Source organism: Anolis sagrei, chromosome X, assembly GCF_037176765.1.
Source record: "Anolis sagrei isolate rAnoSag1 chromosome X, rAnoSag1.mat, whole genome shotgun sequence".
Taxonomy (NCBI): domain Eukaryota; kingdom Metazoa; phylum Chordata; class Lepidosauria; order Squamata; family Dactyloidae; genus Anolis; species Anolis sagrei.
In genome coordinates this window covers 10,932,422-10,946,783 of record NC_090034.1, presented here as the reverse complement: position 1 = coordinate 10,946,783, position 14,362 = coordinate 10,932,422, and the positions used below count along the sequence as shown (strand labels likewise).

Genomic DNA, 14,362 nt, shown 5'->3' with positions numbered 1-14,362 from the left:
CCCCCCCCCTTCCCCTTCCCCTTTTCCCCTTCCCCAATCCCCTCCCTTCCTCTTTTGCTCGAAGAAGCCTGAGAGGAGATGAAAAGCCTTGTAGTTTTAAATTCATTGTGACAGCCTTGGAAAGAGTGGATGATGAATCTCCTATTATTGGATCAGTCTATTTGCCGCTCAATGTCTCCCTGTAATTGGAGCAACATCACTTTAAAGGTTCACAGGAGTCGAACCGTTTTCTGGCGGAGGAGGAGGAGGAGGAGGAGGAAGGGGCGAGGAAAGAGGGGAGGGGACGTTGGGGGGGAAAAAGAAAGAGGAAGCCTATTTTATCCCACTTTTCCCCCCTCTTTCTCTCTCTCTCTCAAAAGGGAAATCTATTAGCGTTTTGTGGGATGGGGGCGCGAAGGCAAGCACGTAAAGGACGTTCCCTAACCAGACGTCTCCCCGAAGTTCTCCTCCTATTTTTCTCCCTTTCCGTGGAAGCCCCCCCCCCCCAAATACACACACATTACAAACACTTTTCTCCCCTTTATCCAAAGGAAACGACTCTCTCTCTCTTTCCCCCTCCCTTCCCCACTCTCTCCCCCCTTCTTTCCCCCTCCTTCCTTGTCTTGTTGTGACAGCTTTGATATTGTTTATTGAGGGTGGATGTCAGGTATAATTAGCAATCGATATGGAAAACGGCTCCTTCTCTCTCTCCCTCGCTTTCTCCCCACTCTTGCCTTGCCTTACACCCCCCCTCCCCACCCCTGTCTTTTCCACGCAGGACCGCCTCTGACGTCACGCGCGCTCCCCGCCCCTGATTGGTCCCCGGATCCCCGGCCCGGCGCCTCATTAGGTGGAAGGCCTGGGCTGGGGATAAAGTTGAAGCGCCCGTCCGGGGCGCCCTCCAGCATGCGCCGCGCCGTGGAGCGACCCACTCGCGTTCCCGCCGCAAGAGCCAGGCTCCGGCGGCGGGGGCGGCGGTGGTGGGGGCGGCAGGAGGAGCAACAGCAGCAGCATTAACAGCGCCAGGGAGCCTGAGAAGCCGGAATCACGCGTGGCGTGTTCTCCCACTCCCACGCGTGTTTTCCCCAACCCCCCCGTGGAACGTCTCCCCCGCCTCCGAGGATGGACAGCCGCCTCCTGGAGCACCCCCACGCCCCCTTCGGCGGGATGGTGGGCTTCCCTTACCCGCTGGGCCACCCCCACGTCTACGAACTGGCCGGGCACCAGCTCCAGGCCGCAGCTGCCGCCGCCGCCGCCGCCTCCGTGCCCTTCTCCATCGACGGATTACTCAACGGCTCCTGCGCCGCCGCCGCCTCCGTGGTCAACCCCACGCCGCTCCTGCCGCCGCCGCCCCACGGCTGCGGGGTCAACGGGGAGGGGCCCGGGCAGCCCTACAAGCTCTCCGGTAGGAGCCACCGCCTTGCCCTTCCTTCCTCCCTTCCCCAGGAAGACACTGAGAATAGTCCACGCGTGTCTGGGGTGCTCGCGTGGGGTCTGCACGGAAGGGTGTGGGAGAATCAGGCTCTTCCACTCTTCCTTTAGGTTTATCAACCCCCCCCCCCTCCCCAAAAGTGAGAGCCCGAAAATATATCTACATTGCCATCCCTGAGAATAGCCCACGCGTGTCTGGGGTGCTCGCGTGGGGTCTGGAAGGAAGGGTGTACGAGAATCAGGCTCTTCCACTCTTCCTTTAGGTTTATCAACCCCCCCTCCCCTAAAGTGGGAGCCCGAAAATATATCTACATTGCCATCCCTGAGAATAGCCCACGCGTGTCTGCAAGGAAGGATGTGGGAGAATCAACCTCTTCCACTCTTCCTTTAGGTTTATCAACCCCCCCTCCCCTAAAGTGGGAGCCCGAAAATATATCTACATTGCCATCCCTGAGAATAGCCCACGCGTGTCTGAGGTGCTCGCGTGGGGTCTGCAAGGAAGGGTGTGGGAGAATCAGGCTCTTCCTCTTTTTCTTTGGGTTGGTCAACCCCACTCCCCAAAAAGAATATATCTACATTGCCATCCCATGATAGTCTCCAGATTATTATTATTCTTAATTAAATAATTTCCCTTCTTCTGGGCAGATTGGGGTTGGACTGGATGGCCCACGAGGTCACTTCCAACTCTAGGAGTCTATGAACTCCATCCTAAAAGGCCAGTTCGGGATTTCGATTCCAAATAGGGCAAAATCCAGATTGTTATTATTAATATTTCCAAAATTAACTCCATCCAAACATGCCAACTTAGGATTGCTATCCCAAAGAAATGGGATTATTCCAGATTCTTCCTCTCCTTCTTCCTCCTCTTTAAATAACTCCATCCAAAAATTTCAGTTCAGGATTCAGATCCCAAAGGCCAGGGTGACATCTCCAGATTATTATTATTATTATTATTTCAATAACTCCCTCCCCAAATGTCAGTTCCCAAACAGGGTAAAAATCAATATAGTTATTATTATTATTATTATTATTATTATTATATATCCCTCTAAACAGGCCAACTCAGGATTGCTGTCCCAAAGAGATGAGACTCTAGATTCTTCCTCTTCTCCTCTTCCTTCTTCCTCTTCTATTTCTTTTCTTCTCCTTCTTCAAATAACTCCATCCCAAAAGATCAGTTCAGGATTTCGATACCAAATAGGGTAAAATCCAGATTGTTATTATTTCCTCTTCTCCTCCTCCTCCTTCTTCCTCTTCTCCTTTTATTTCTTTTCTTCTCCTTCTTCAAATAACTCCATCCCAAAAGATCAGTTCAGGATTTCGATACCAAATAGGGTAAAATCCAGATTGTTATTATTCTTCTTATTATTATTAAAAAGAGATGGGACTCCAGGTTCTTCTTCTCTTCTTTCTCTTTCTCTTCCTCTTCCTTAAATAACTCCATCCAAAAATGTCAGTTCAGGCCAGGGTGAGATCTCCAGATTATGATTATTGTTATTAGTTATTGTTATTATTATTTTCCAAAATAACTCCATCCAAACATGTCAACTCCGGATTGCAATCTCAAAGAGATGGGACTCCAGGTTCTTTCTCTTCTTCTCCTTCTCCTTCGTCCTCCTCTTTAAATAACTCCATCCAAAAATGTCAGTTCAGGATTCAGATCTCAAAGGCCAGGGTGAGGTCTCCAGATTATTATTATTATTATTATTATTATTATTATTATTATTATTATTATTCTGACACAAAAACACAGAATGGCACAGCAAACGATATATTTTCGTTTCACAAAATCACAAGTCGAACATTTCTCAAGTTTTTAGGACTGTGTGATGTTTATTATTATTATTATTATTAGCAAAAATAACTCAATCCAAACATGTCAACTCCGGATTGCCATCCCAAAGAGAAGGGACACCAGATTCTTCCTCTTTTCCTCCTTCTTCTCTTTCTTCCTCCTCTTCCTCTTCCCCTTCATTTCTTTCTTCTCCTTCTTCAAATAACTCCATTCAAAAAGGTCAGTTCAGGATTTCGATCCCAAGAAGGGGAAAATTGAGATCTCCAGATTATTGCTATTACTATTATTGTTATTTATTAATTATTATTAGTAATTGCAAAAATAACTCCATCCAAATATGGCAACTTCGGCTTACTATCCCAAAGAGATGGGAGTCCAGAGCCTTCTTCCCCTTCCTCGTATTATTATTATTATTATTATTATGATCATAATCATCATCATCAACATCATCATCAGTATTTAAATAACTCCAAAAGGTCAGTTCAGGATTTCGATCCCAAAAAAAGGGTAAAACTGAGGCCAGGGTGAGATCTCCATATTATTATTATTATTATTATTATTATTATTATTATTATTATTATTACAACTCCACCCAAACATATCAATTTCCAATTGCTGTTCCAAAGAGATGGGACTCCAGATCACTATTATTATTGTTCTTATTATTTAAACAACTCCATCCGAAAAGGCCAAACTAGGATTTCCATCCCAAAGGTTTATATTATTTTACTGACACAAAACAAAGTGACACAGCAAACGATATATATATGCTGGACTCCAGATTATTATTATTATTATTATTATCAATTTGAAACACAACAAGATGAGTCCACAGCAGACAAGATCACTTTGCTGGCTGTTATTATTATTATAATTATTATTATTATTAGTATTATTATCAATTTGAAACACAACAAGATGAGTCCACAGCCGAAAAGATCACTTTGCTGGCTGTTATTATTATTATAATTATTATTAGTAGTAGTATTATTATCAATTTGAAACACAATAAGATGAGTCCACAGCAGAAAGGATCACTTTGCTGGCTATTATTATTATTATTATTATTATTATTATTATTATTTGCAACACAACAAGATGAGTCCACAGCAGAAAAGATCACTTTGTTGGCTGTTATTATTATTATTATTATTATTATTATTATTATTATTATTATTTGCAACACAACAAGATGAGTCCACAGCAGAAAAGATCACTTTGCTGGCTATTATTATTATTATTATTATTATTATTAATTTGAAACACAACAAGATGAATCCACAGCAGACAAGATCACTCTGCTGGCTGTTGTTGTTGTTGTTATTATTATTATTTGAAACGCAACAACATGAGTCCACCACAGACAAGATCACTCTGCTGGCTATTATTATTATTATTATTATTAGGTTCTTGTGGGTTTTTTCGGGCTATAGAGCCATGTTCTAGAGGCATTTCTCCTGACGTTTCGCCTGCATCTATGGCAAGCATCCTCAGAGGTGTGAGGTTATTATTATTATTATTATTATTTGAATAACTCAATTCAAAAAAGTCAGTTCGGGATTTCCATCCCAAAGGGAGGAATTGAGCTGATGCCTTCAGATTACTATTATTACTAGACTACATCATCATTATCCTATTATTATTATTATTATTATTATTATTATTTGAATAACTCAGTTCAAGAAGATCCGTTCGGGATTTCCATCCCAAAAAAAAGGGGGAGGGGATTGAGCTAAGGATGGTGCCTTCAGATTACAATTATTACTAGACTACATCATCATCATCCTATTATTATTATTATTATTATTATTATTATTATTATTATTATTTGAAACACACCAAGATGAGTCCACAGCAGACACTCTGCTGGCTGTTGTATTGGATCACACGTCGGACACTTCCCAAGTTGTTCTTGTTGTTATTATTATTATTATTATTATTGGTAAATCCATCCAGATTTCGATCTGAAGGAAAGAATGAAACGGGGGGACCAGTGTGGGACCTCCATATTATTGTAGCTGGTCTTGAAACCCCCACCAAGACCGACAAGACCAGGATTTGAATCCCAAAGTCTATATTTTCCCTCTCCCTTTAATGAGAAAACAACCCCGTGAGAAGCAGCTCGGAAGGCGATTTCTTTCTCATCAATTTCCACCCCCTTTCCCCCCCCTCTTCGGCCCTCCTGTGCTGTTATTGTTTAGTTTATTTGCTTTTCCGGCTCTTCCTCTCTTCCTTCCTTCCTATATATTTTAGGAAGAAAGGAAAGAGCGAAAAAGAGAGAGAAAAGGAGAAGATTTTCCTCTCTTTCTAATTTCTAAAGACAGAACGCTGCCCTTGAACCGGATCAGGAATGTCGCATTTTAAAAATAATAATACTGTTTGTTTACAATCGAAGTAGAGTGTCTCTGTGTGTACACATACATATATACATATACACACATGTATATACATACATACATATAAATATATCTATGGAAAAAGTGCTTAAAGGATAATAAAAAGCATTTCAAGGCTTCTGGAATGGGCAGGGTAGAAAAGTTACTTTTAATAGCATTTCACTTTCGATTCGGTTTGGCCTTTTTTTGGAGTGTGTGTGAAAATAATAGTAAATACTAAATATTTGGAGGTAGAGCAGCGCATTGTTTTCCTTCTCTCCTCCTCCTCCATCTTCTTTCTCCCTATTCTCTTTTCCTCTTCTCCTTCTCTTTTCCTCTTCTCATTCTCTTTCACTTTTCTTCTTCTTCTTCTTCTCCCTCTTGCTCTCTCTTCTCTCTCTTCTTTCTCTCTTTCCCTCTTCTCCTTTTTTCTCCTCCTCCCTCTTCTTTCTCTTCTGTTTTCATCTCTTTCTCCTTCTCTTTTCCTCTTCTCCTTCTTCTCTTCTCCTTCTCTTTTCTCCTCCTCCTCCCTCTTCTTTCCCTCTCTTCTGTTTTCATCTTCTCTTTCTCCTTCTCTTTTCCTCTACTCCTTCTTCTCTTCTCTTTCTTTTTTTTCCTCCTCCTCCCTCTTCTTTCTCACTCTTCTGTTTTCATCTTCTCTTTCTCCTTTTCTTTTCCTCTTCTCCTTCTCTTTTCTCCTCCTCCTCCTCCTCCCTCTTCTCCATCTCTTTCATCTTCTTCTCTTTCTCTTTTTCTTCCTTTTTCTTCTTCTTTTCCATCCTCTTCTTTTTTCCCTTCTCCCCTCCTCCTTCTCCATCTTTTTACTTCACCGTTTTCTTTCCTCTTTTTCTCCTCCTCCTCCTTTCCTCCTTTTTTCTTCTTCCTTCTCCTCCTTCTCTTTCTTTTTCTCCTTCCCCTTCTATTTCTCCTTCTCCTTCCAGATGAGAGCAATATAAGATGGGAAGGGTTAAATAGTCGGATAGCAAAGCTCTAATTATTATTATTATTATTATTATTTTACTAACATTATTATTATTATTATACTACATTATTATTGTTGTTGTTATTGGGTTGTTGTAGGTTTTTTCGGGCTATATGGCCATGTTCTAGAGGCATTTTCTCCTGACGTTTCGCCTGCTGTTATTGTTTGGGAAGCGTCCGCCGTGTGATCCAATGTAAAATCCAGCATAATGATATTGTTTGCTGTGTACTTATCTTGTTGTGTATCAAATAGTAATAATAGCAATTACTGTCGATTGGAAAGATCCTGGGTTTTGATATTTGGAGGATTTGGTACCTCGCTCGTCCAAACAAATGGCAAAAAGGGGAGAATTTTGTGGGGAAACGCAAGACAAGGGACATTTAGAGGTTTCAAAACCAAAGCATGGCTCCATATTTCGAAATAGGCACTTCCCTGCCAATGTTTTGAACCCTTTCACCCATTCCCGACACACAGAACCTAGAAACCTCAAATTTTTGAATATTTTCATGGTTTTCTTTCCCGAACTTGGACCCGAAGTGCCTTTTCCAGAAGTGGAAAGGACAAGGACATACCCTCTTGCCCATATAATATAATATAAGTCTACAGTAACATAATATGCAATTAATATGGTGTGAATGAATAGAATATTTTGTCATAGAAGCAGAAAAAAATAGGATTAATCCCCCAGAATGAGAAAAATGCGCCCTGGAAACGAGCAATGTCCTATTTCTCTCCTAAATTGAGATCTTTTCGACTTGGAGTGAAAAGGGGGTTCAACGGTGAAGGGTTTCCCCTTGAAATCAATCTAATACAATACAAAAGAGACCCTTTAAGGGGTTGAGGGGGTGGGAAGGTCATTGTTTGTCCAACACAGGACAAATAACGCCACTCGTGCCTTCTCTTGTCCTCCTTTCTCTCTGAGTCGGTGGTGGATTTGGAGACGGATTGGGGTGCCTTTCTTTGACGCTTCCCCCTCTTTCCCCTCTCACTTTCCCCCAAATAGACTCTGTGGATCCGGATAAGGAGAGTCCTGGCTGCAAAAGGCGCCGGACCCGGACCAATTTCACCGGCTGGCAACTGGAAGAACTGGAAAAAGCCTTCAACGAAAGTCACTACCCGGACGTGTTTATGAGGGAGGCGCTGGCGCTGAGGCTCGACTTGGTGGAATCCAGAGTTCAGGTAATAAATAAATAAGAGGACGAGACACCCCTCCTTTTCCCTCTCCCCCCTTTCCACCCCCCTCTTCTCCTGCCCCTAAAAGTAAGGGCAAGATAGACACGTGTCAAGCCTCTCTCTCCCTTGCACGTGGGAATGGCTTCGGACTTGGAAACCTGGGTGTTTATTTCTCTCCTTTTCTGTGCATGAAAGCTATTTTGCACAAGAAGGAGTTGGGACCTCAAAATTATTTGAAAGGAGCTAGGAATCCAGTATTATGCAAAATAAAGTGCTGGGAATCTAATAGTATGAAAAGGAAGACTCTGGCAGCTCAATATTATGCAAAAGAAAGAGCTGGGAATCTAATACTATGAAAAGGAAGGCTCTGGGAACCCAATATTATGTAAAAGAAGGTGTTAGGAACCCAATATTATGCAAAAGAAAGAGCTAGGAATCTAATAGTATGAAAAGGAAGGAGTTGGGAACGCAATAGTATGAAAAGGAAGGCTCTGGGAACCCAATATTATGCAAAAGAAGGTGCTGAGAACCCAATACTATGCAAAAGAAGGTGCTAGGAACCCAATATTATGCAAAAGAAAGAGCTAGGAATCTAATAGTATGAAAAGGAAGGAGTTGGGAACCCAATAGTTTGAAAAGGAAGATGCTAGGAGCCCAATATGCTTAAGATTTAACTGGGAAACCAATATTATGAAAAGGAAGGAGTTGGGAACTCAATGGTGTGCAAAAGAAAGAGCTGAGAACCCAATATTATGCTAAAAAGGAGCGGGGATTCCAATATTATGCTAAAGAATGTGTTAGAAACCTAATATTATGCAAAAGAGGGAGTTGGGAACCCAATGTTGCGCTAAAGGATGTGCTAAGAACCCAATATTATGCTAAAGATAGAGCTGGGAATTCAATATTATGCAAAAGAAGGTGCTGGGAATCTAATGTTATGCTAAAGAATGTACTAGGAACCCAATATTATGCAAAGGAAAGAGCTGAGAACCCAATATTATGCTAAAGAAGGTGCTAGGAACCCAATATTATGAGAAGGAAGGAGCTGAGGACCCGCTATTATGCTAAAGAACGAGCTGGGAACCCAATATTATGCTAAACAAGGCACTAGGAAACCAACATTATGAAAAAGAAGGTGCTAGGCACCCAATATTATCCAAAAAAAAGAGCTAGGAATATAATATTATGCAAAAGAAGGAACTGGGAATCCAATATTATGCAAAAGAAGGAGTTGGGAACCCAATATTGTGCTAAAGAAGGTGCTGGGAACCTAATATTATGCAAAAGACGGAGTTGGGAACCCAATATTATGAAAAGGAAGGAGGTGGAAACCCAATATTGTGCTAAAGAAAGAGTTGGGAACACAATATTATGCCAAATAAGGACCTGGGGACCCAATATTATGCCAACAAAAGGAGTTGAGCAGCAAAAGAAAGAGCTGGCCCCCCAATATTATGCAAAAGAAGGAGCTGGGAACCAAATATTATGCAAAAGCAAGAGCTGGGAAACCAATGTTATGCAAAAAGAGACCCGGGACCCCTACTTTCTCCCCCTTTTGCTTCCCCAAACACTTGAATTCCGTGAGAGGAAAAATATTCTTCTTTCTAGACTTTAGAGTGGTGGGTTTCAATTCCACTTTGGGTCCTCTTTAAAAAAAAACAGGCCCCGGAGGAACGCGTTTGCATCCGAAATGAGTCGGAATCTCAAGTATGGGGAGGTGGATGATGGGGTGTGTTGTTTTGGGTTGCGTCCTGTGCGTATGGGGACGGAATAGGACATCCCCTTCGGGCCATTTCCACTAAAATCTGTCTTAATCCGGATTGGATTTCGTTTCCAGTCATCTCTCCCTTTCCTTTCAATGGGAAAGAAACGACTTCTGAAATTATTGTTAACGATGGGGATCCAATAGAGTGGTAGAGAAGTTTCTTAAGATCCATAGGAACTTGCCATGCTTGGAAAATACTATTAATTATACCAATAACAACAACCAGGAACGCTGGGTTATTATTATTATTAATCATCATTTATTATTATTATTAGCATTGTTCTGTTGCCTTATTATTACTATTATTATTATGAAGTTAGACCCCCCCCCCAAAAAAAAAACCCAAGAAGAGAATTGATTCGGAGTAAAAGCGAATAGACACAGACCGGCAGAACAAGTGTGCTTATGGATGGCGGATAAAGTCCTTAATTCAGTTCATAGCACTAGACTGATGGTGTGAGCATTGGGTTGGAGACCACGGTTTTAATCCGGTATTTATTTTGGGGTGGATTTTTTTTTTTGGTAAAGGTTGGAAGAAGGGAGACGGAAAGGGAGTTCTCTGTGTGCATCTGTATGTATATGTGTGGTGTGTGTGTGTGTGTGTATAATGTATGTGTCTGTGGATATTATGTGTGTTTGTATATGTGTGTCGGTGTATGTATATATATATATATGATTAATGTATATATTTATGTCAGTGTGTGTGTATATATATGATGTATATATATATGTATATATAAATGATTAGCATATATATATATGCACATTAGTATATATATGTGTGTGTGTGTATATATATATACATACGATGTGTCTATGATATATGATTAGTGTATATATATATTAGTGTATATATATATATGATGTGTGTATGTATATATAGTTATATATGATGTGTCGATGTATATATGATTAGTGTGTGTGTATATATATATATATAAAATTAGTGAATATATATGATGTGTCGATGTATATATGATTAGTGTATAATATATCCATTATCAGTGTGTATATATGGTATGTGTATGTATACATTATTAATGTGTATATATATATATATATATGTGTGTGTGTGTGTATGCATGTATGACTGGTGTGTGTATGTGTACACACACACTATAAATATATGTGTGTGTATGTGTATATATATATATATATATATAGTGTATGTACCTATGATTTGCGTGTGTGTGTAAATTACCTATATCTGGTGTGTATGTGTGTTTGTAATGCACACACACACAGAGACGTGGTGTGTAGGTTTGTGTAATCATATATATATATATCCACACACACATGTATATGTGCGTATGGTAATATATAGATATGGATATATACTGTGTATATATACACTCACAGATATATAGCGTGTATATTTATACATATATTTGTATGTATATGGTGTGTGTGTGTGTATATATGTGTGTATAGGTGTGTGCATATATGTATATGCTGCGCGTGTCCTTAACCAAGTTCACAGAACTGAAAGCAGGGGGGGGGGGATTTCACATTTTGATTGCCTCCAATCATTTTTCCAGGCCATTCATCTCACATTATTGTCTTTTCTGAGAAAAATGGAGGAAGAGAGAAGGCAAAGGCGTTGTGTGTGTGTGTGTGTGTTTCTCCCTTTGCTCCCCGTGTTGGTCCTGAACGAAGTTCAGAGAGGTGAAAGGGCCCATTCTGCCAAGCGTTTGCTCACCCACATTCATGTTTTGTCTCCCTTCCCTTTGAGCAGTTTCTCAAAGTTTGGAAGAAGGGAGGGGGGGAAGTGGTTTGCCTCTTTGCGCCCCTCTTAAAAAAATGTGGAGCCCACCTTCCTTCTTCCCTGGCAGTTTGAGGGTTGAATGTCCTCCCCTTGAAGGTCTTCTCACTGTGGGATTATGATGATAATTATGGCAAATTCCCACCTCAAAATGGGACTCAAGGTCCCACAAATGCCGTCAATTGCAAGATCAACTTTCAACTGAGCTTCTTCTTTCTTTCTTTCCTTCCTTCCTTCCTTCCTTCCTTCCTTCCTTCCTTCCTTCCTTCCTCGTTCTCTTCTTCCTTCCATCACTTTGATGACTACATGCATCTGCTTCCTTTACTTCTTTTCTTCCTTCTCCTCATTATATTTCCATTCCGGCCTTCCCTTCCTTTGCTTTCTTTCTTCTTCTCTATTCTCCTTCTTCCTTCCTTCTCCCTTTCTTTCCGCCCTTACTGCTCTACTTCCTCTCCCCTCCTCTCCCTTCCTTTTATCTGCCTTCTCCTCACCCCACTTTTCTTCCGTCCCTCTCCTTCCTCCCTTTTTCCTTCTCTCCTCTTATTCCTCTTCCTCCTTTCCTACTTCTTTTTCTCTTTCTCCTTTCCTCCTTCTCCTCCTCCCTCCTTTTCCCTCTTCCTTCTTCTCCTTCAATTATTTCTTTCCTCCTTCCCCTTCCCCTTCTCCCTCCCCTTTCCGCTTTTCAACTCCTCCTTCCCCTTCTGCTCCTTCCTTTCCCCTTTCCCTCCTTTTCCTTCTCCTCTCCCTCCCCCTTTTCCTTCCTCTTCTCCGTGGCCTTTCCCTCCGCCTTTTTCTCCTTCCCCTTCCCCTTCTCTTCTTCTTATTTTCCGGCTCCTTCCTCTTCCTCTTCTCCTTTCTCTCCTTCTCTTTCTCTCCATTCTTCTTTTCCTTCCCCTTCTCCTCTTTCTCCTTCCCCTTCTCTTTCTCCCTTTTCTCCTCCTTCTCCTTCACCACCACCTTCTCCTTCCCCTCCTTCTCCTCCTCCTCTTTCTCCTCCTTATCTTCCTTCTCCTTCTCCTTTTCCTTTTTCCCTTCTCTTCTTCTTCTTCTCCTTCTCCTGCTCCTCCTCCTCTTTCTCCTCCTTCCTTCTCCTCCTCTTCCTTCTCCTTTTTCTCCTTCTACTTCACTACCACCACCACCTCCTCCTCCTACTATTCCTTTTTCCTTTCGCCTCTTCTCCTGCTCCTCCTTTTTCTCCTCCTTCTCTTCCTTCTTATCTTCCTTCTCCTTCTCCTTTTCTCCTCCTTCTCTTTCACCACCACCTCCTCCTTCTCATTCTCCTACTATTCCTTTTTCCCTTCTCCTCTTCTCCTTCTCCTGCTCCTCCTCCTTTTCCTCCTCCTCCTCATCCTCTTCCTTCTCCTCCTCCTCCTCCCGTTCCTCCTTCTCTTCCTTCTCTTCCTCCTCCTCCAGGTCTGGTTCCAGAACCGCCGGGCCAAGTGGCGCAAGAAGGAGAACACCAAGAAGGGCCCTGGCCGGCCGGCCCACAACTCCCACCCCACGACGTGCAGCGGGGAGCCCATGGACCCGGAGGAGATCGCCAGGAAGGAGCTGGAGAAGATGGAGAAGAAGAAGCGGAAGCACGAGCGGAAGCTGCTCAAGAGCCAGGGCCGGCCCTTGCCCTCCCCGGGGGGCCTCTCCCTGCCCAGCAGCACCCAGAGCTCCGACAGCGACGGGGGCGGAGGGGGCCTCTCCCCAGACCCGCCTTGCGAGGTCGCCAAGCCTTCCTCTTCCTCCTCCTCCTCTTCCTCTTCCCTCCACCTGCCCAGGCCGGGCACTTGCGACCTCACGGCGGCCTCGGCCTTCTACCCGCAAAAGGACAACTCGGAGGTCGCCCCGCTTCCGCCCCCTCTTCCTCCTCCTCCTCCTCCTTCCTCGGGGAAGCCCAACCCCTTCAGCGTGGAGAGCCTTCTCTCGGACTCGCCCCCACGCAGGAAAGCCCCCTCCTCGGCCCCCAACCCGGCCCTGGCCTCCCCCTGCGCCCCCGCCGCCGCCCGCGCCCTCCTGGGCAAGGGCCACTTCCTCTTGTACCCCATCACCCAGCCCCTGGGCTTCCTGGTGCCCCAAGCCGCCCTCAAGAGCCACGAGGGCGCCCCCATGGCCCCCCAGGCCCACCCGCGGGGATCCCCCTTGCCCGCCGCCAACCCCAGCCCCGACCCGGCCCAGCCCCGCAGCACCACCACGCTGGAGAGCCTCGAAGGAGCGGCCCCGAGGAGGAGGAGGACGACGCCTTCCCCTGCTTCCCCTTCTCCTTCCTCTCCCCCTCCGCCTCCGCTTCCTCCTACTTCCCCTCCTCCTCCTCTTCCTCCCTCTTGCGACTCTTCTTCCCAGGTGGACAGTGGTCGCCCGCCTCTCCCCACGCGAGACCCGCCTCAGAGCCGCGACGCCGCCGCCTCCGCCGCCGCCGCCGAGAGCCACAGCAGCCACGCAGACTGTGAGGAAGTGGATATGGACTGAACGGGAGGGGTGCGGACACACGCGTGGGAGGGAAAAGTGGTGCGTGGGTACGGACACGCGGAAGGGGTGGGCGCGCGGGGGTCTCGGGCGCGCCTGAGGGAGTGGACACGCGTGGGGAAAGGGACACGCGTGGGGGAAAGGGCGCGCGTGGGGAGTTTTGGACCACAAGCGTTTAGCAGGAACCCACCCCTCAAAAAGACCGGCTTCCCCCGCCCCCCAGATCTGCCTAAGGGAGCGGACACGCGTGAGGGAAAGGGACACGCGTGGGGGAAAGGGTGCGCGTGGGGAGTTTTGGACCAAAAGCGTTTAGCAGGAACCCACCCTTCAAAAAGACCAGCTCCCCCCCCCCAGATCTGCCTAAGGGAGTGGACACGCGTGAGGGAAAGGGACACGCGTGGGGGAAAGGGCGCGCGTGGGGAGTTTTGGACCAAAAGCGTTTAGCAGGAACCCACCCCTCAAAAAGACCGGCTTCCCCCCCCCTCCCAGATCTGCCTAAGGGAGTGGACACATGTGAGGGAAAGGGACACGCGTGGGGGAATGGGTGCACGTGGGGTGTTTTAGACCAAAAGCGTTTAGCAAGAACCCACCCCTCAAAAAAAACCAGCTTCCCCCCCCTCCCCAGATCTGTTCGGGGACAGGACAC

General features: G+C 44.8%; 1 protein-coding gene across 1 annotated transcript; it reads left to right on the top strand.

Annotated features, from left to right (window-relative positions):
- Positions 1–982: 982 nt before the first annotated feature.
- Positions 983–13,799, top strand: LOC137094798 (homeobox protein unc-4 homolog). The gene is made up of 3 exons (XM_067460562.1): positions 983–1,384; positions 7,566–7,741; positions 12,676–13,799. Exons 1-3 carry the CDS (start codon positions 1,102–1,104, stop codon positions 13,717–13,719), a joined length of 1,503 nt encoding a protein of 500 aa, XP_067316663.1. The 5' UTR covers positions 983–1,101; the 3' UTR covers positions 13,720–13,799.
- The last annotated feature ends 563 nt before the right edge of the window (positions 13,800–14,362 follow it).